This window comes from Sorex fumeus, unplaced genomic scaffold, assembly GCF_029834395.1.
Source record: "Sorex fumeus unplaced genomic scaffold, SorFum_2.1 ptg000169l, whole genome shotgun sequence".
Lineage (NCBI taxonomy): Eukaryota > Metazoa > Chordata > Mammalia > Eulipotyphla > Soricidae > Sorex > Sorex fumeus.
Genome location: NW_026606226.1, coordinates 4,146,503 through 4,169,524, shown reverse-complemented (window position 1 = coordinate 4,169,524; position 23,022 = coordinate 4,146,503). Strand labels below are relative to the sequence as shown.

General features: G+C 42.0%; 1 protein-coding gene across 1 annotated transcript in view; it reads right to left on the bottom strand.

The window, feature by feature from the left end:
• Positions 1-1,433: 1,433 nt before the first annotated feature.
• Positions 1,434-23,022, bottom strand: part of LOC130016822 (NXPE family member 1-like) — a 32,026-nt gene continuing 10,437 nt past the window's right edge. The window contains exons 3-5 of the mRNA XM_056107527.1: positions 20,741-20,802; positions 2,499-2,711; positions 1,434-1,969 (exon numbers count right to left, since the gene is read on the bottom strand). Coding sequence (XP_055963502.1) covers positions 1,434-1,969; positions 2,499-2,711; positions 20,741-20,802 — 811 coding nt within the window. The remainder of the gene's footprint in view (positions 1,970-2,498; positions 2,712-20,740; positions 20,803-23,022) is intronic.

Below are 23,022 nucleotides of genomic sequence, written 5' to 3'. Positions count from 1 at the left end.
GCCCTTTCTTTTCAGTTCTTTTTTTTTTTCTATTTTTTTTTATTAGTGATACACCATGAGGCACAGTTGTAGACTTACAAATTTTTGTGCTTGGGTTTCAATTATACAATGATCAAATACCCATCCCTCCATCAGCAGTGCCCATTTCCCACCACCACGGATCCCAGTATCAACAAAATCTCCAATGGAGACGTTACTGGGCCCGCTCGAGCAAATCGATGAACAACGGGAGGGCCTTTACCTTACCACAATAGTTCATTACAGATAATATTCAAACACCAATCCCACCATCATGCACCTCCCCCCCACCATAAGAGGAAAGTGTATGAAGACTTTTGTATTTCATCCTGGAGCCATTTAAGCTTTTGTACAAGAGATTACAAACATATATGTCAAACCCAAACAAATGTGTACGACTTTTGATACATAGTGGGCTAGAGTATAAGAAGTCACATGGCCGTAAAGGTGGCCATGTGCTCCAGGACATTCTATGTTTCTCTTTCAAAACTTTATTTCATAGTCTCTGGATCTTAGTCGTTGGTGAGATTATATAGCACTGGAAATAGTTTGTGGGTGTGACTGCCAATATACTGAAAAACTGGGGAGCCAGGGGGAGGAGGCCCAGTCCTGTTCTAAGTGAGCTTTGAGATCTCTCACTGAGCTCTTATTTCATGTTTTCTGCACAGTGCTAAACATATTGTATGTTTTATTATGGTAAAAAATGTAAAGAATTTGGTTACAATAATCAAAGTAGGATTGCATAGAATGAAGCATATGAGAGCATGCTGTTTTCTTTCTGTGCTCCACTTTATTGGTTTTAAACTATTGGTCCATAGGCTTTGTAGGTCTCTAGCAGTTAAGAGGTTGAGTTCGATTCCTCCACCCCTCTCGGAGAGCCCGGCAAGCTACCAAGAGTATCTCGCCTACATGGCAAAGCCTGGCAAGCTACCCCTGACATATTTGATATGCCAAACAAAATAACAGTTGTCACAATGGAGACGTTGCTGGGCCTGCTCGAACAAATCGATGAACAATGGGAGGACAATGACAAACAAAAACAAACACTGTCCTCCTGTTGTTCATCGATTTGCTCGAGCGGACCCAGTAACGTCTCAATTTTGAGACTTGTCGTTACTGTGTATGGCTTATTGAATATATACTCTTGGTAGCTTGCCGGGCTCTCCAAGAGGGGCGGAGGAATTGAACCGGCACGGCTGGGCTGGCTGCGCCCAAGTCAAACACCCTACCTTTGTGCTATCTCTCCAGCCCCAAGAGGACAATGACAGTTATATCATAAAGGCTGTCTTTGTACTCCAATACCCTTACAGTGCAGGCAGATTGAAATCTTCTATGTAACATAAATAAACTTCCATGACAATTCAAGGAGGGTTTTCTGTGGGCATTGGTCCCAAGGGATTTCGGATATTTATGCTTTAGCAAATGTAGTTCAGGAACATGTTAATCTGATATGCAATAACTTGTTCAGGTGGGTGAACACTGTTGGCATCGTAGGCAATGGTCATGTCCCAGGCATCAATGATGCCCACATTGAGGTCTTTGAAAATGTCCTTCGTGGTGAGATATTGAACATATCCATGGAAGTCTCCAAACCACTCTGTGTTGATGTGCATCTCTCGGATATTTTCTGTCTTCACAATCACCTTAGTGGCCGGGCTTCTTATGAATAGCCTCTCAATAGCATTTCGGATGCTAATGGTCCTGCGAATGAAAATGTCAATGGGGAAGGGTCGGAAGTGCTGGCCAATGGTGACGACGATGGCTGTGTCCTGATCACCAGAAATCCGGTCTATTTCCTGACCAATATGTGCTTCATCCATCACAGAGTAGAATTCCTGGGTGACGAAAGGGTAACTGTGCTTTACCCACCGAATTTGAGTCTGTCTGTCTGCATCCAGAAGCTGAAGTTTCTTAAACTTTCCAATTCCATGAATATCAAAATATCTTAGTTCTGATAAAAAAATTTCTTTTTAGTAAAAAGCAGTGATTGTAAAAAAAAAACAACCAAAAAATTTACCATTGCAAATTCTCATTCACCTAGGCCATTTTGTTTCCTTTTGGGGGTGTATCTTGTTAATTTCTTGTTTGAATTTTATCACTGCTGGGAGTAGGATTGGGGATTACTCCCAGATCAGTGCTTAGGGATCAAATCTGGGGCCCCACATGCAGAATATGTGTTCCATCCCTTTGAACAATCTGTCTCTCCAACGAGATCATTTCTAGGGGGAGAATGCTAAGAAAAGTACTTGCTCCTCTGTGGTGAAATGTCAGCCAAAATGTAAATTCATCATTGGAATATATAAAGAGAAACAAGTATCTCCCATGAAAGAAGGCTTCAATTGTATTTTAATCTTAAAGGCTAGAAATCTAAAAAGCTAAGTGAAGTACAACTCAAAACAGCCAATACACTAGACTAGAAGTTGCTGTGAAAATGCCTCAAAGTCAGCCTGAATTCCCAGAAGAAGAGAAAATTCACCTACTTTTTACAATGTTGGGTAAGTAGTAGATCCACTGGCGCAGTGTGGAATCTCCCAGGAGATAAACGAGTTTTCCTTTCAAACAGTCAGTTGCCTTAGCAGCGTCAAACTGAATCTGGTCACAGAATGTCGTCATCCACCTTCCACTCAAAGTGTAGCCACCAGGGAAGGGGACCTCCATGCCAATGTGGCATTTCTCTTTCTTTCTCTGGCTCTCTGGGGACAGCGATAGTGCTGGGGACAGAGGTAGAAGATGTGAGTGCTTGGTTAGCGTAAGTTAAACATCCATTTCTTCTCTTTTTGGCCAGTCTCTCTCTAACTCAGGCTCTACCTTTGTCTACAAAGTTGACTTTGTCCTATTACCTGCTTTGAGGAAGACAAAATCACTCAGTGGCACCCTAGAAATATCCCTACTTGAAGCAGAGAGTACCTCTAGGGTAGTACCCTTTCACCTCAGATTTTGTCCCAAATCCAAATCCTTCCAATATTCCTGCTGTTCTCCATCACCGGCCTGTCAAATGCTTTTGGAAACCTCTCCTTAAGGCTCTCTTGATCTTTTCTTTTCTTATCTTGCAAAACAAGATAGTTTTTATAAAACTTATTTAGAAAGATGTGAGGGGAGAGAGAGAATTGTGTGTTCAAGAGAGAACATGGGCTTCTCCAGAGTAGAAATAGGCCAGCAAAAAGACACAGACAAGCTAGCAAGATCTGTGTGCAAGGGAGAACAACTCAGGCTTAAAGAATAAGCCTTGGTCTTTCTTTTGAGATTTTCTGTGTCATGGTGATGCCACCCAGTTCATTTTCTCCCAGGTCTGCTCACTGCTCTACTATTGTTGTCTTTCCCATCAGTGCTGACTTGCTTTGTCTCTTCTTGAAGGTCTGAACCTAACAATTGTACCCTTGCATCTGAGCTCCATTATTGAGGCAACGATGTGTGTTTCTTTTTCTATAATTCTTTGTAAGAGGTAAAGGTAAAAGGTAAAGGCCCTCCCGTTGATCGTCGATTTGCTCGAGCGGGCCCAGTAACGTCTCCATTGGAGACTTTGTTGTTACTGTGTCTGGCATATTCTTTGTAAGAATATCAAGAAAATACTTTTTTATTTTTACACCACACCCAGATGTGCTCATGGCTTATGCCTGGCTCTGTGCTTAGGGATCATTCCTGGGAGGGGGGATGAGGGGACCTTATGCAATCCCAGGGATCACATGGGGGTTGGTCGAATGCAAAGCAAGAGCCTTAACCCTTATGTATATCTCCAGCCCCATTTTCAAAAGTTTAAAACAATATATGGGTTTGCAAGTCAAAAACTACAAATAGCTTAAAATACTTTAAGATGTGCAGGGTACAGGGAGAAGGAGAAGAAAGATAGAAAGAAATTGGGGAGAAGGAAGAAGATGAAAAGGGGATAATACAGGGTTATGGGCCTCGGGTACATTGGCAATGTGGAGGAGGGAGATAATTCTGTGTCGGTGCCACAGACTCAATAACACTGGAAACATGAGATCCCACATAGGACCACCAAACTCTAGAATGTGTCTGTCAAGGTGACAAGCCTGGTGGGTGAGGACTGAAGGGAACTTGGGGATGCTGGTGGAGGAAGTTGACATTGGTGGTGGGATTGGTGCTAGAACTTTATATGTCTAAAACTCAACTCTCAGGCACTCTGTAAATAAATCATGGTTCTCTAATTTGGAGAATGTATGTAACAGTTTATTAGTCACCAGCCTGCATATTTTATCCCCATGATTTTGTTTCTGCTATACGTGGGGACCTTCTGCCATTTGTCATCATTGCTGTCACACCTGTTACCATCTCTCACACAATCTCCATTCTGATCTCTGTATCTACCAGCTTGTTCCTTTTCTTAAAAAATTGATTTGATGCCATGTATAATAGATTATCTGATATTTAACTTTTTCTGTCTTATTTCACATACCATCATACCCTCTGTGGCCAACCATGTTACACACATATTTTATTCTTTATCAGGATTGAATAGTATTCAATTGATGCTGCTCTAGCTTCAGAGGGGATTCTATTCTGAGAAACGGAGATGTATATTAAGTGAAACAGGTATACAGTGTGATCCCCAGGGATTATGAAACTGAATGTGGAGGTTGTTTAAAATTGGGGAACAGCAAAAGGCTTCTGACCATTCAGGGACAAAAATTAAAAAAAAAACATGTAATGAATCTAAGGTGTTTCTGGAAGCACTGGCCTATACTGCATCTCATGAGTGAATAAGACCCGGTACATAATAAAGCTCTTTTAAAATTGAGGTTGTTGGGAATGAGCAATAGCACAGCGGGTAGGGCATTTGCTTTGCACACATTCACCCCTGGATCGATTCCCAGGAGTAATTCCTGAGTGCAGAGCCAGGAGTAATAACCCCTGAGAATCGCTGGGTGTGACCCCAAAAAGCAATAAATAAATAAATAAAATAAACTGAGGTCATTGCTTACAAGAGCCCCAAATCCATATTTTAAGGATATATGCATAAAATATGCATTCTTTGAGTGTTTGCCATCTCTCACCAACACCAGGTACATATCCCCACCACCACCACTCACTGCCACCTGCTTTAGACCCTTGCCCCTTGCCCCACTTGTGACCTCAGTTACATGGTCAGCACACACAGTTTGGTTTCTTTAATTTTGCTTGTTAGGGTACAGGCAGAAAACAGCTTTGATTCTGTATCACACAAAAGAGTGGGAGCATCTGATAACTATCTTTCTCCTTTTGACTTACTGACTTAGCATGGCCCCTTTCAGTTTCAATCAAGTCATTCAAAAACAAGGTGTTCATTTTTATTTTGCACTTTGGGGTGAATCTATGGTTCCTTTTCTTTTTCTCTTTTTGGTGTCACACCCAGTAGCACTTGGGGAACCTTATTATGCATTTTTTTCGGTGAGTCTATAGCTTCTTTTCTTTTAATTTCCTTTTTTGGTGTCACATTCAGTAGTGCTTGGGGGACCTTGCAGTGCCAAAGTCGAACTTAAGGCTCCTGCATGCAAAGCCTGCATGCCGGTCCCCTGAGCCATCTGCCCACTCCTCCTGGGACCTCACCTTCAGCTACTCATCTGTCATTGGGTGTTTGGTCTGCTTCCATTTCTTGGCCATATCAGCTTTGTCGGTCTTCTAGGGTTTCCAGTGTAGTAGCAGAAAGTCATTCCTAGGAGTCTCTAGCATCCTTTGAATTTCTACATTTCTCCCCTTCATCTCTCATAGATTAATTTGGGTTTTCTCCCTTTTGTTTCTCAGGGAGCTCACGTAAGTGCCAGTTTTGTTTTCACTTGTGAAGAACTTAGCTCTTGGTGTCCCTATTGTCTTTTTAGTTCTGTTTCATTTCATTTGTTTACACTATAATTTTTATTATTCCCTTTATGCTGACTTGCAATTGCAATTTTTTCTTTTCTAGTTCCTTTAAGTGTGTTGCTGGATGTTTCAAAATAGTTGTTTCCTGATGTATTCCTGCCTTGCCATGTAATTACGTCTTGCTGCCATGTGTTAATATTTGGGGATGGTATAATGCAATCATCTAGTTTTTACTCATTTGCATGTGACACTTTTTCCCCATCACCATTTGTTGAATAGACCGTCTTTTCCCCATTGTAAATGTTTGGCTTTTTGGTCATAAATTGAATATATATATATATATGTTTGTGTTTATTTTTTGGACTCATTACCTGTTCCATTGATTTACGTCACATTTATGGCATTTGTGTTACATTGATAAATGCCACTACTATGCTGTTTAGAGTAATTTCTTACTTTTTATATATAATTTGATAGTAGGAATGTTGGTGCCTATAGCATTATTCCCTTTTTTCTAAATATTTAGCTATTTGGGGTCTTTTACTTTCCACACAGATTGTTGCATTTATTTCCTTTGGGAAAGGCATTAAAATACAGGTATCATATTGATATACCTGTATGTATAGTATAGATTTCTTTAGGCAGAATGTGTATTTTGACAATATTCAGTCATGAGCATGGAATATTCCACTTATATTTCGCTTTAATTTCTTCCATTAATATTATGTTTTCTATTGCTCACTTTTAACTTAGGGATTTTGTTGAAGTGTTAGTAAATTATTTTTAGTTTTCCTTATAGATCATTATTAATCTATCTATTTATAACAATAACAGTTTTTTTCCCAAAATATATCTTTGTACATTGATTTTGTTCTAATTCCTGGATTCATTGGGAGGGTGTTATAAAATATTTTTTGTATCTTCATTACTTATTTATTCTTCTGTTGGTGAGCACTTGAGTTCTTTCTAGTTCTTGGCTATTGTAAACAATGCTACAATAAACATGAAGGTGCATATTTAGGCAATATAAATGGTTTTATATTTTGAAGCTAGGATAACTGGATCATCTGTGTTTATATTTCTAGTTTTTATGAATTTCCGTACTGTGTCAGAGAGATAGTGCAAGAGTTAAGGCATGCTTGCCTTGCAAGCAGCCAATGATGATTTGATTCACTTTATGGTCTCCAAGAACAGAGCTGGGAGAAGCCTTTAGCATTGCTAGGTATATCCCCTCCCACCACCACCACCACCACCACCAAAAAAAAAATAATAATCCAGCCCCCCTTACATATTTTTTCCATAATGGCCACACTAAAAATCTATTGCCCCTCCAACATGTACAGGAATTTTTCTTTCTCTACCATTTACTATTTCTTATCATTTGGATAATAGCCATTCTCACAGATGTGAGCTTATATCTCATTGTTGCTTTGCCTTGCATTTCTGTAATAAAAAATATGCATGTGTGTGCGTGTTTGTGTCTCCTTTCTGATTTTTGAAATCAGGATAATCTGTTTTCCCTTTCCAACTTATTAAAAACAATATTAGATGAATAAGCTATTTTTTGTAAGCTCGGTAAATTTTACAGTAGAATCCACCTGACCCTTGTCTTTCACTTCATAGGTCACTTTTGATTATTCTTTTCTTTTCCTCACTTGTGATCAGTCTCTGTAGAGTTTCTCTTTCAAATTCTGCCATCATCATCATCATTATCATCATCATCATCATCATCATTGTTTTGACACACTCAGGAGCTTCATGTCATGAAAGGAAATTTTTTTGAAGGTGGGGTGCAGGGAAGGAACAAAGTAGTGTTGGGGGCTACTGCCAGCAGGGTCTACATCCCTGCCCTGGAGGACCATTTCATGACAGGTATTCACTTGTTCATCTTGTTGAGCTCTCTGGCCTGGGTGCTAGGTAATGAACCTGAATATTCTGCATGCAAAGCACAAGCTCCAGGATTTTAAGTTACTTTCCAAGCCCTATGTTCAATCTTAAAATGTGTTTCTAGGAATTGGCCCACTTCTGCTTTCTCTAATTTGTTGTAATATAGATGTCTCTAAAACTCTCTGAATCATTTGTGTTTATGTAGTATTTGTCCTTTTAAAATTTGATTTGTAATTTTTTTCTGATCATATTAATTTCTGCCCCGATTTAATTTTTGAGGGGGGATACCCTGAAGTTCTTAGGGGACCTGTGATATTGGGGTTCAAACCTGGGGCTCCAGCATATGCTAAAGCCCTTTGAACTACCTCGAAGCCTTTGCCCTAACTTTTATTATTTCTTCCTATTCCTTTTCTTCCACTGGCTTCCATCTCCATAATTATTATTTTTAAGATCCTTTTTAGATGGAAGGTTAGATTTGATCATATTTTTGTTTCCTGAGATCTCTCTGAATTGCCATAACTGATCTTAGTTTAACTTTATCTGGATGCCCTCCCTTCTGATAACTCATATATGCCTTAATTGTCATTTCTCTCCAAATATTCACATTTCTTCCTTTTGATTTCCCCATTGTCTCAATAGTTCAATATCACCGATTTTGCTGCTGGGTGTGGTTTTCCCTCTCTTCTTCTTTCAGTTGATTTCGAGTTTCATGCCATTGTGATCTGAAAAAATGCTTGGTAAGACTTCAACCATTCTCTCTCAGGTATGTGACACCCCAGCTGGCGTCTGCACCTCAGCCTTCCACTGGGACCAATCTCTCCCATCATCCTCCAGGACCTACAGCGTGGCAGGGGGAGTGGCCTCTGTGGCAGGGGGCGTGGCCTCCAGGAGGGGCAGCAGCCACTCATGCGGCCTCATTTATTTTCCCCTCTCCCAGCATCCTAGACTTACACCTCAATCTCCATTACCTAAATCTGTGGAGAATATTCTGGTTATCTCAAACACATTAGGCCAATAGTTCACTGGCCTATTCCAATTTCACCATAATAAAGGTGAACACAAGAAGCTGTACAAGCCCAATATAAAAGAACACATCCTCTGAAGCTTCACTAGAGGCCTCACATAAGTCACAGAAGAGTGCCCAAGAGGAAGATGGTATTCTTGAAGAGTAAAAAGGCGACCACCATCGACCAAGCTCATCCAGAATTCTTTCTCACAGAGAGAGGGAAATACTGATAGTGAACTGGAAGGTCCCACCTCCCTACTACCACAACAACATGAAGAAACAGCGAAAATCCCCACCATGAGAAGAGGATGAAGAAAAGACTCCAGAAGCCTCAACAGGGGTTACCCATAAATACAAGCTCTCTGATAAAGATTTCAGAGATGAAATGTTGAAGATGTTCAATGAACTCAAAGACGTGGTAGAACAGGCATCCAGCAAATTAAAGGAGGACATGAAAGAAACAGTGGAACAGAGAGTCAAGAAAATACAGGAACAAATGACAGCAGATATAAGAAAGCTACAAACAGAAGTATCGCTAATAAAGGATTCCGTAGATGAAATAAAAACTCAGTGGGTGCCCTTAACAGTAGAATGACTACAGCCAAAGATAGAATCAGTGAGCTTTGAAGAAGAGCTGCAGAAAGCTTACAGGCCACAACAAACAATGAGAAAAGACCTCAAAATAGCCCTAGGACGAATCAGAGACCTAGGAAATGAATCCAAGAGGAACAACATAAGAAACATCGGAGTACCAGAAGGACAGGGAGGCAACCCCAATGAAAAAAGCCACAGTTAAAGATATCATTGCTGAAAAGTTCCCAGAGCTGGAGAATGCAGGCATCCAGGCCTAAGGAGCCCTAAGTGTGCCAACTAAAAGAGACCCCAATAAAAAGACCCCAAGATGTATCATAATCAGAATTATGGATGCCATGAATAGAGACACAATACTGCAAGCAGCAAGGTCAAAGAAGGAAATCATATACAAAGGAGCACCCCTTAGATTTACAGCAGACTTGTCAGAGGAAACCTTCCAAGCCCAAAGACAATGGTGGGATATAGTGGAAAAAACTCAATGAAATGAACACCTCACCAAGAATACTTTATCCGGCTAAACTCTCACTCAAACTCGAAGGAACAATACACTATTTCATGGATAAACAATAACTCAGGAACTTCATAGACTCTAAATCAAACTTAAAGGAAGGGCTAAGGGGCTACTGTAAGACAAGAAAACCCCCTACAAGCACAACAAAGCTCTACAGAAAGATGGCACAAAACCCCATGACAGTAATCTCTCTCAATGTCGATGGTCTAAATGCACCAATTAAGAGACACAGAGTTGGGGATGGAAGTGGCCCTTCTCCCCACCCTGATGAGGCTCCAAGTTGCCGCCCACAAACAGCTCCTCCAGCTCCTGAACAGCTATGATCCCAGAGGCACCCCAAAAAATCTCAGAACCCAGCGGATTTGGGCAGAAATGCAACTGGATTGTGCATTAAACAACCACGTACCATGCCGCCTCAGGAGGGGAAGGGTGTTTGTCCCTCCGCCTTTACCCCCTGGCAGTGGCATAGTGGCTGCAGTCTTTCAGAGCCTATTGGACAGCCAGGTATGAGACTGCAGTGATGAGGCATGCAGGGCCTCATGGGATGGGGGGCAGAACCGGCCCTTCTTCCTACCCTGACTAGGCCCTGAGTTGCCACCCACGAACAGCTCCTCTGGCTCCTGAATGGCCATAATCCCAGAGGCACACAAACCAATCTCAGAACCCAGTGGCTTTTGGCAGAAATCCCTCCAGACTTTTTACTAAAATATCAGAAATCCAAAATTGTGTGGTTACAGTCATATTCTCTTTGTGATCAGCAATGGAAAACAGATTGTCTAATGATGCCTTTCCAGCAAGTCTGATTGTTGGAAAAAAATTCCAAATAATAATGGTGGGTCTTTTGTCGTAGTGTTGAATGTGATCAAAGTGGAGTAAGAGTAGAGTGGAGATCTTCTGCCACACAGTCAGGCATGGGGGTGGGGGTGGGACGGGGGTATACTGGGTTTCTTGGTGGTGAAAGGTGTGTACTGGTGAAGGGATGGGTGTTTGATCATTGTATGACCAAGACTTAAACTGGAAAGCTTTGTAACTGTTCTCACGGTGAGTCAATAAATAAAAAATTTTTGAAAAGAGACACAGGATGGCAAAATGGATTCAGAAACTGAACCCAACATTCTGCTAACTACAAGAAAAGAATCTGAACAGTCAGAGCAAACACAGACTCAAAGTTAAAGGATGGAAAACAATCCTGCAAGCAAACAACTCCCTCAAAAAGCCAGGGTGGCCATATTAGTATCCAACAACATAGATTTCAGGTTGAAAAGATTAGGAGGGACAGCGAAGGCCATTTTTTAATAATCAAGGAATATGTACAGCAGGAAGAAATCACACTCCTAAACATATATGCACCCAACAAGGGGCCAGCTAAATACTTAAAACAACCACTAATAGATTTTGAGGAGGACATTGGTAGCAACACAATAGTAGTTGGAGACTTCAACACTGCCTTATCATCTCTGGTCAGATCAACAAGATTAACACTCAGCTAGGAAACACTGGCTTTGAAGAAAGAAATAGAAGAGAGAGGAATAATAAATCTATATACGGCTTTACATCCCCCCCCCCCAGGAGAACACACATTCTTTCCCAATGCACATGGAACATTTTCAAAAATAGACCATGTACTGGGCCACAAAACCTACCTTAATAGAATCAGGAAGATAGAAATAGTATCAACTATCTTTTAAGACCACGATTCACTGAAGATAGAAGTGAATCACACATAGATGCAGAGAACCAAATAAAACACCTGGAAATTAAACCACTCAATGTTGAATGAGTGGGTCAGGAAGGAAATCAAGGAAGAAATCAAAAGATACATGGAAACAAATGAGAATGAGCTACCAGAACCTGTAGGACGCAGCTAAAGCTATGTTAAAGGGAAAATTTATAGCTCTGCAAGCATTTCTCAGGAAGGAAGAAAGGGCACACATAAATAACTTGACTTCACAGCTCAAGATCTTAGAAAGGGACAATAAAAGGAGCCCAAACCAGGCAGAAGGAAAGAAATAATAAAACTCAGAGCAGAAATTAACGACATGGAAACCCAAAAAGCAATCTGAAAGATCCATGAAACCAAGAGCTGGTTATTTGAGAAAATAAACAAGATTGATAAACCACTAGCAAGACTCACAAAGAAAGAGATCGAATCCTAATAAATCACATTAGAAATGAAAAGGGGGACATCATCACAACAGAAACCAAAGAAATTCAAAAGATCATCAGAGACTTCTTTGAAAGTCTGTATTCCACGAAACATGAGAACCTAGAAGAAATGGATAAATTCCTGGATTCCTATAAACTTCCAAGGCTGAAACAAGAAAATCTGGACCTGAATAGACCTATTACTATCAAGGAAATTGAAACTGTAATCAAAAGTCCTCCCCAAAAAAGGTCCAGATGGATTCACTAGCGAATTCTTCCAAACATTTAAAGAGGACCTATTGGCAGTTCTTCTCAAGCTTTTCTAGGAAATTGAAGAAACAGAAACTGTTCCAAACAGTTTCTATGAGGCACATATCTCCCTACAAAAAGCAAACAGAGACACCACAAAAAAGAAAATTACAGGCTGATATCTCTGTGGAATACGGATGTGAAGATCTTCAACAAAATATTAGCAAATAGAATCAAACATCTTATAAAAGGATCGTACACCACGACCAAGTGGGATTCATCCTGGGGATGCAAGGATGGTTTAACATTCGAAAATCAATCAACATAATCCATCATATCAACAAAAGAAAAGATAAGAACCATATGATCATATCAATAGATGCAGAGAAAACATTTAACAAGATCCAGCACCCATTTATGATGTAAACTCTCAACAAAATGGGTATTGAAGGAAGTTTCCTCAATATAGTCGAAACCATCTACCACAAGGCTGTGGAAAGCATTATTCTCAATGGGGGAAAAATAAGAGCCTTCCCTCTAAGATCAGGGACAAGACAAGGATGCCCACTCTCACCACTTCTGTTCAATATAGCACTGGAAGTACTTACAATAGCGGTTAGGCAAGAAAAAGATATTAAGGGCAAACAGATAGGAAAGGAAGAAATCAAGCACTTACTATTTGCAGATGATATGATACTATGTTTAGAGAACCCTAAAGCCTCTACCAAGAAGCTCCTAGAAACAGTAGACTTGTATAGTAAAGTCGCAGTCTATAAAATCAGTACCCAAAAGTCTCTGGCTTTCTTATATGCAAATAATGAGAGAGAAAACTAGTGTCATGAAAAATGCAATCTCATTCACAATCATGCCTCAGAAAATCAAGTACCTTGGAATCAGTTTAACTAATGAGGTCAAAGACCTGTACAAAGCAAACTACAAAATGCTACTTCATGAAATAAAAGAGAACATGAGGAAATGGAAACATATCCCCTGTTCATGGATTGGGAGAATTAATGTTGTCAAAATGGCAATACTCCCCAAGGCATTATACATATTCTATGTGATCCCTATAAGGATACCCATGAAATTCTTCAAAGAATGGATCAAACACTCCTGAAATTCATATGGAACAACAAACCCCCATGAATAGCTAAATCATTTCTTGGGAAAAAGAAGATAGGGAGCATAACCTTCCCCAACCTCAAGCTCTACTACAAAGCGGTAATAATTAAAACTATGGTATTGGAACAAAGGCAGAGCCATAGACCAACGGAACAGGATGGAATATCCTTATACACCCTCTCAAATATATGATCATCTAATCTTTGAGATTTGCTCGAGCGGGCCCAGTAACGTCTCCAATGGAGACGTTACTGGGCCCGCTCGAGCAAATCGACGATCAACGGGAGGGCCTTTACTTTACTTTACTTTAATCTTTGAGAAGGTGGAAGAAACGTGAAGTGGAGCAAGGAAAGCCTCTTTAACAAATGGTGCTGGCAAAATTGGACAGCTACATGCAAAAAAATGGGCTCTGACTTCTACCTAACGCCATGCACAAAAGTCAGATCAAAATGGATTAAGGGTCTCAAAATCAGATCAGAATCCATCAGATACATTGAAGAAAAGGTTGGTAAAACCCTCCATGACTTTGAAGCTAAATGTATCTTAAAAGATGACACGCCACCGACCAAGCAAGTGGAAACAGAGATAAACAAATGGGACTGTCTTAAAATAAGAAGCTTCTGTACCTCAAAAGAAACAGTGACCAGAATACAAAGACAATCCACAGAATGGGAAAGGATATTAACCAAATACCCATCTGATAAAGGGCTGATATCAAGGATATACAAAGCACTGGTTGAACTCTATAAGAAGAAAACATCCAACTCCATCAGAAAATGGGGCGATGAAAGAAATCAGAAGGGCTACAAGGTACATGAAAAAATGCTCTACATCATTAATCATCAGGGAGATGCAGATTAAATCAACAATGTGGTAGCATCTCACACCACAGAGGTTGGCCCACATCCAAAAGAACAGACACAATCAGTGTTGGCGTGGATGTGGGGAGAAAGGGACTCTCCTTCACTGCTGGTGGGAATGCCAGTTGGTTCAGCCTTTTGGAAAACAGTATGGTTGATTCTCAAAAAATTAGAAATTGAGCTTCCATTTTACTCAGCAATACCACTTCTGGGAATATACCCCGGAGAGGCAAAAAAAAGTATAGTAGAAATGACATCTGCACTTGTATGTTCATTGCTGCACTGTTTACAATAGCCAAAATATGGAAAAAAACCGAGTGCCTAGATGAATAGTTAAGGAAACTCTGGTACATCTACACAATGGAATACTATGTAGCTATTAGAAAGGATGAAGTCATGAAATTGCATATAAGTGGATCAACTTGGAAAGTATCATGTTAACTGAAATGAGTCAGAAAGAGTTGGACAGACATAGAGAGATTGCACTCATCTATGGAATATAAAGTAACAGAACAGGAGACTAACACCCAGGAATAGTAGAGATAGGACCAGGATATTTGTCCCATGGCTTGAAAGTCAGCCTCACATGCTGGAGAAAAAGGCAGCTCAGACAGAGAAGGGAACACCAACTAAAGACTCGCTCGGGTTGGGAGCTGCCAAAAATAGACTATAGACCAACACGATGACCACTTGGTACCTCTATTGCAACCCACAATACCCAAAAGGAGAGAGAGAAAAAAAGGGAATTCCCTGCCACAGAGGCCGAGGGGAGGGGGTGAATACTGAGATCATTGGTGGTGGAGAATGGGCACTGGTGGAGGGATGGGCAACCTATCATTGTATGACTGAAATGCAAACACAAACGTTTGTAAGTATGTAACAGTACCTCACAGTGATTCACTAATAAAAAATTTTTTAAAAAAACAAAATTAAATAACATTATTTTTGTACAGTTTAGCCTAAAGATAAATTACATAACGTGATACATGTAAAGGAGGCTGATTTTAATTTCAAGCACATAAGCCTAAATCTATGAAAATGAAAAAAACACACTGACCAGAATACAAAGTCTACAGAAGGGAAAGGACATTCGCCCAATACCCATATGATAAGGGGTTAATATCAATATATGCAAGGCACTGGTTAAACTCTACAAGAAGAAAACGCCCAACCCCATCAGAAAATGAGGCGATAAAATGAACAGAAACTTTCTCAAAGAAGAAATCCAAAAGGCCGAAAGACAAAAGAAAAAAATGCTCTTCATTACTAATCATCAGGGAGATTCAGATCAAAACAACAATGAGATATCATCTTACACCACAGAAACTGGCACACACCCAAAAGAACAAAATCAACTGGTGTTATGTGGATGTGGGGAGAAAGGGAATCTCCTTCACTGCTGGTGGAATGCCAGCTGGTTCAGCTCTTTTAGAAAACAATGGACATTTCTCAAAATATTAGAAATTGAGCTCCCATTTGACCCAGCAATATAACTTCTGGGAATATATCCCAGAGATGCAAAAATGGTATTGTAGAAATGACATCTGTATTTGTATGTTCATTGCAGCACTATTTACAATAGCCAGAATCTGGAAAAAACCCGCGTGCCTGAGAATAGATGACTGGTTAAAGAAACATTGATACATCTACATAATGGAATACTATGCAGCTGTTAATAAAGATGAAGTCATGAAATTACACATAAACAGATCAACATGGAGATTATCATGTTAAGTGAAATGAGTCATAAAGAGAGGGACAGACATAAAATGATTGCACTCATCTGGGGAATATAAACTAACAGAATGCGAGACTAACACCTAAGGATGGTAGAGATAAGAACCAGGAGGATTGCTCCACAGCTTAGAAGCTAGCCTCACATGCTGGAGGAAAAGGCCACTCAGGTAGAGAAGGGACCACCAAGTAACGGATGCTTGGAGAGACTGCTCAGGATGGGAGATGTGTGCTGAAGTAAACTATAGACCAAACATGATGGCCACTTAATACCTATATTTCAAACCATGACACCCCAAAGGAGAGAGAGAGTGCGAAGGGGAATCCGCCTGCCACAGAGGCGGCGGGGGGGAATGGGGTGGTGGTGGGAGGGATACTGGGATCATTGGTGGTGGAGAATGAGCACTGGTGGAGGGAAGGGTACTTGATCATTGTATGACTGAAATGTAAGCATGAAAGTTTGTAAGTCTGTAACTGTACCTCACGGTGATACATTAAAATAATTTTTTTAAAAAAAGAATACAACAGTTTAATGCTCCCCTTGATCCCAGGCAACACAGTCCCTGAAAATGTGATTAGTGAGCATATATGAATCTCTATAGAGTTGGGCTAATTAATGTCATGAATATAGATCATAAAAATAAATACTTAAAATTAAAACAAATAATAAAAATGACTTCAACCATACTGATTTTTTTGAGGGTTAGTGCCTATTTTGGGGTTCACCCTGTATCCCCAAGACTGATTCATGTGCACTGAAGAATGCATATTCTGTCTGGAGTAGACATTCTGGAGCTAGGAAGTCCAGGTCCTCTGCCATATACAGCCAGTGTTTCCTTCGGGATTTCTTGTGCTGTGGTGGAGGTAGGGCACTAAAACCTGTCCCATGTCCCTTTTCAAGTCTGTTAGGATTTGTTTATAGGTTGCTCCTGCACTGCATAACAAGTGTTCTGTCTTCTTGCTGCATGGATCCCTTCACCTAAGTTACATGGTTCCTGCTTTAAAAATATTCCCTTTGGCTTGGAGTGCCACTTTCACCTCTTAACTTCAAATCTTTTTGTTTCGATGCCTAAGTGAGTCTCTTGAGGTAGCATGTCACCTTATTAAATTTCAGCTGGCTTTTTTTTTTTAGCTAAAGGCACTGAACAACTGATCATTGCAAATGGCCTGAATTACTAATCAAGAAGCACTAACAGTAAATTTTGATATGAGGTTTTGCTGGAGCCATTTAACACGTTATAGTTGTTGTTGTTGTTGTTGTTGTGTGTATGAACTTCCTTTCATTTAACAATTTTTAAAAAAATATTTGGCGGTTGCCATGCACGTGGCCAACTGGGCCGACCCAAGTTTGATTCCTCCGCCCCTCTCAGAGAGCCCAGCAAGCTACCAAGAGTATCTCGCCCGCCCAGCAAAGCCTGGCAAGCTACCTGTGACATATTCGATATGCCAAACACAGTAACAAGTCTCACAATGTTACTGGGCCCGCTTGAGCAAATTGATGAACAATGGGAGGACAGTGACAGTGACTCTTTGAGTCAAACTCGGTGATGCTCAGGGGTTACTCATGGCTCTGTACTCAGGAATTACTCCTGGCAGTGCTCAGGCGACCATATGGGATGCCAGAGATCAAACCTGGGTTGCCCACATGTAAGGCAAACACCGCTGGACTATTGCTCTGGCACCCCCGAACTTCTTTTCAATAGGTAATTTCCTTACTACAATTATTGTATCAAAGGTATTATAGTGAATCCTGCAGTTTTTGTTGGTTTGTGAAAGCCTTTACTTCTCTCAAGTTAGAGAGAGATTTGCACAAGAGTATTCTTGGCTGCAGGTGTGTTGTGTGTGTGTGCCACACCCAGCACTGCTCAGGGCCTACTCTGTGCTAGGGGAGGGAGTTGGGGGTCAGGGGCATACTCTATAACCTGCTGTCGGATAGCAGTTTTTGTCTCCGAGGATTTTGAATATCCCTCCACTCTCCCCCAATCTGTGAATTTTCTGCTGAGAATTTAGGTGATACTTTGATGGAAGCACCTTTCTATGTTTCCTGCTTCTTTTCCCTAGACATCTTTTTGTATTATATGTCATGGACTTAAACATCTTTCCATTAGCGTGTGTATCGGTCTAAGTGCTTTGTCTCTAGATCAGCCGGCCTGTCTCTGCCTTTCCCAGCCTTGCCTAGCAGCTGTGCCCCCAGCTTTGGAATGTCCGTGGCTATTACATCATTGAGTAATCTCGTTCTCCTCTCTCTTTTCCTGCTATTTTTTCTTTTTTGGAGGGTGCCTTTTCTAGAGGTTTCACATCGCTCTCACAATATTCCTTTTTCCACGATCTTATTTCTCTTCTCCAGGAACTGTGTCAGTCTTCGAGCCTGTGGTTTCACACCTCCCACAACCCCCACCCCGGGCTCACTTTCCTTAGAGTTTCGGGCACTCCTTTGTTTGTCTTTTCATCCTGAATTGGGTTGATTCTAGCTTCAGTTTCTAGCTTCTGGTTATTAATTTATTCCTGAGCTACTGAATTCCTTTTCCAGAGCTTCCTTGTATCTCTGAGTGATCCATTATAAATTTCCCATCCCTTAGGCCAGGTTCATTCCTGTCTTTTAGTTTGTTTGTTGGAAAATTGTTCTCTCCTTGGGAGGTCTTATTATTATTATCTTCAGCCTCAACTCCCAAGTTCTATTGTATTTTTGGCCAGTTGCTAGTAGTATATATTTTAAAGTTTTTATTTTTAATCAAGGCACCGTGATTTATTGCAGTGCTTTATATCATCACTGACTTTTGGGCTTAAAATTTAAGAGTTAGAAGACCACATAGTCCGCACTGTGTTGCACATCTTTCACATTTCCAGTAGGTGGTGCTATGTCTTCATTTTCTGTTCCTGCTGGCCACTCTAGGTGCCAGGGGAGCAGAGGGCTGCAGCAGAGAGCTTTGGGCAAATAGCAGGGGGCTATTTTTGTGGATGTAACTCATTGTCCTTGCTTCTTCATTGTTCCAGATCTGAACCTCAACAGTCTGTGTCTTGGCACCCTTCTGGTTCTGTTTTTTTTTTTTTTTTTGGCACTTGGGCCACACCCCGCTGTGCTCAAGGCTTACACCTGGCAGGACAATATGCAGTGTTGGGAATGGAACTGGGGTTGGGAGTCTTGTCAGGGTTCTGGCTGTGTGGATCCCTTCAGTAACTCTGCCTTGGTCCTCTCCTGTAGGAAAATGTGCTACTCCCTCTTCTCTCCCCTCCTCCCTACTGTGTGTGTGGGGTGCAGGGGTACTATGGGGTTCTCCAAGCTCTATCCCATTTATTTTCTTTCTCCCTTTGGATATTTTGGGTCACACCCAGCGACGTTCAGAAGTTACCCCTAGCTCTGCACTCCACAGTCACTCCTGGTGGTGCTCAGGGGACCATATGGAATGCCAGGGATCAAACCCAGGTCTGCCGCATGCAAGGCAAACTCCTTACCCACTGGACTATTGCTCCGGACCCTTTGTCCTATTTCTAACTGGGCGTTCCCTTCTGTGCATGAGGCAGGATTGTCCACTCTGGCTGGCTGGTTGAGTGGACATCAGATTGTGACCTCACATTGTGTCCTAGCTGAGGTGTCTCTCTGCCTCTAGTATCTCTTAGAACCTCTGTAACAGTCAATAGAGGAGCAATTAAAGCTGCCTCCGCGGCTGTTGCCAGTAAACCCATAGCCTTTAGGGAGCATAGTTTCCAAGGTAAAGTTGTACCCATAATTCTTTCAAAGTCACAGGGCTGTATGTGTTCTACCAAAGATCATTTGACAAAATGAAAGCTTCATACAAAATTGCTAAGTCACATCAAGTGAGGATTAAGCAGTCATATCCAGGGAACTTGGATAATCAAACTAAAATATTTTTACTCAAACATGGTGAATATGTCTTAGAGCTCTGTGCTGGATCTCTGGAATAACTAGCCCTAGAAGACATACTTGCAGATGTAGATGCAGGCCAGAAGGAGAAAGAATACATGCCTTGCATGCAGCTGACCCAGACTTGAAGCCTGGCATTGCATATGGTCCAGTGGCACCACCAGCAATGATCCTTGAGCACATCGGATGTGGTCCCCAAACAAACAGGACACTACTATTTTCTTTCTTTTGGATACCTTGAGATGAAATCACCTTCCAACAGAGTTTGCAATTCTTTCCTTGGATTTATTTCTCTTTGATGTTCATTGTTGTTACTGTGTTTGGCATATGGAATACGTCACGGGAGCTTGCCAGGCCCTGCCGTGCGGGTGAGAGACTCTCGGTAGCTTGCCGGGCTCTCCGAGAGGGGCGGAGGAATCGAACTCGGGTCGGCCATGTTGGCTGCGTGCAAGGCAAACGCCCTACCGCTGTGCTATCGCTCCAGCCCCTGTGCTATCGCTCCAGCTACCGCTGTGCTATCGCTCCATCGAATCAGCGATAGCACAGCGGTAGGGCGTTTGCCTTGCACGCAGCCAACATGGTCGACCCGAGTTCGATTCCTCCACCCCTCTCGGAGAGCCCGGCAAGCTACCGAGAGTATCTCGCCCGCATGGCAGAGCCTGGCAAGCTCCCCGTGACGTATTTGATATGCCAAACACAGTAACAACAAAGTCTCCAATGGAGACGTTACTGGGCCCGCTCGAGCAAATCGATGAACAATGGGAGGGCCTTTACCTTTTTACCTTTACCTTTGATGTTCATTGGGATTGATACCATAGAGACCTGGTGAAAATGGTGGTCTAGGAACATCGTGCCCACTTGGGCTTACTCTCCTGTGTTTAAAACCTGTGCCCAGCACTGCCTATCACAGGACAGAGTCCTGGACAGAGCAGACTTACCGTCACATCTGGAGACACTAATGGGTTTAAGTTGTTTCAGCATTTCCACTCCCACTCTGGACCTTGGAAGATAGCACAATGAATTAGTCTGATGTCTGTCCAGACATGAGGAGAATAGAAGACACTCGCTTCAGAGTAAAGGATTTATTTTCTTTCCTGCAACTGAAAATGGGTATTTATTTATTGGTACTGATATAAATCACTGTGCATGGAGGAGGAGTTTTAGAAGATTGTCTCTCTTCCTGGGACTCTCCAATATATAACAGTGTTCTGTTCTTCTTCTCCCTGCCATCACTGTGTCCTAAAATCTGAACTTTGGAGTATTTAATTCACAAATTGTGTCTCATACTGCTTAATCACCCTCTAGTTCAAATACCTAGTTCAAATACCTTGTCTTATATTACTATGAGCTGCTACTTGGAAATACCATTTCCATTATATCTCCCATAAATTCAACACAATTGCCAGGAACACTAATCAAACTGTAGTACTTTTAATTTTTTCGGCCTGGAGCGATAGCACAGCGGTAGGGCGTTTGCCTTGCACACAGCCAACATGGCCGACCCGAGTTCGATTCCTCCGCCCCTCTCGGAGAGCCCGGCAAGCTACCAAGAATATCTCGCCCGCACGGCAGAGCCTGGCAAGCTCCCCATGATGTGTTCGATATGCCAAACACAGTAACAACAAAGTCTCCAATGGAGACGTTACTGGGCCCGCTCGAGCAAATCGATGATCAATGGGAGGGCCTTTAATTTTTTAAAGTTTTTTTTTTAAAAAAATTGGTTTGGGAGCCTTATCTGTTCAAAGTTCAGGGGTTACTCCTGGCTCTATACTCAGGAATTACTCTTGGTGGTGCTCAGGGGACCATGTGGGATGCCGGGGATCGAACCTTTGTTACCCACATGCAGGCAAGTGTGCTACCCACTGAACTTTCACTCCAACCCCTGCGGTACTTTTTAAAACCCACACTGTCTGTTCAGTAAGGAGTTCAGGATTCTGAACAAGACATCCAAACCTCTTATCCAGGGCCACTTACTTTCCTCTAAATCTGTGATTCCTGCCATGTTTTTCTGAAATTTCCCCCTAGAAAGATACTTTCAGAAGGATGGGGTAAGCTCTCCATTCGTTGCTGTTCCCCTAATATCTGTGAGAGTGTTTGACAGGAAGTTCTTTTCAATCTGATGCATGAAGAAATAAAGAAGATACGTTCACCTTCTAGAAATGATGACTGCCTCAGAGCTTTTGCTTTCCCTTTGCATAGTTCTGAGTCATGTTAGGGGTAAGTCGGAGACAGACAGAAAAGGAGGCTCAGGAGTGAAAGGGGGACCCAGGTCCTGCAGAGATAAATGGGAATTGATTCTCCGATGTGCTTGTTCAGGTTGAGTCTCAGGAGTGGAGAAACATTCCTGGTCTGGATTTGGGAGCAGAGTTGGTTAGGGGCTCAGAGGAGATGTGGTGATTGGAATCACTTGTGATAAAGGGACAGAACAGACATCCAAGAGCTATTAGCTATTGCTGAAGGGAATCAGAACGTATAGCTCAGGAACCAAAGCTTGGGGAATTCAGTAAGATTCTGTAATGGATTTCCGACTTATGTGCAAGAGGACAATGATGACTGAAGAACAAGATATCGCCAGGAGAAGTCTTGAACACAGACGTGAGGCTGAAGCACCTCAGCGCTGCAGGCAGACTGTGGAACAGGGGAGGAGATGCGGCTCCTTGCCAGGTCTGTGCGCTCCATGGCACAGGGCCCTGGTTGGGTGGGCGGAAGCCAGACACTGTGGGGCAAGTTGTATCTCCAATCTTGCACCATAGGGACAGCCCTGACACATGCCAGTCTCAGCTTCTAGGAATGTGACTGTGACAGGGCTGTGACAGGGAAGGGGATAGGTAAGAGGGACAGACTGCTCACGGGATCAGGACAAATTGGAATCATCTATTACATGCCCACATTCTGAGCAGGAAACATGGTGGGTGCCTATCCACCTGTTTTGATCCTTTGGAGAAGTTCTTTTTTTTTCCTGGTTCTTGCATCTAGTGTGTCCATGACCATACAAAGGTGCTGAGAACTAACTCCAACTGCTGGCAAGTGTGTCTTCTGGTTCCTGATGCCCAAGGGGTGCTTTAATAAGAGGCAGGATGACTTCCCAGAGCACAGCCAACACCAGACCCGGAAGTCTCCCAGGCTTCCAGAGCAGGCAGTTCTGTACTGAAGCTCTAGCTGACCTGCAGATCTGGGGATGACCCCCTCCCCGGTACTCTGAGGGTACAGCAGTGCCCAA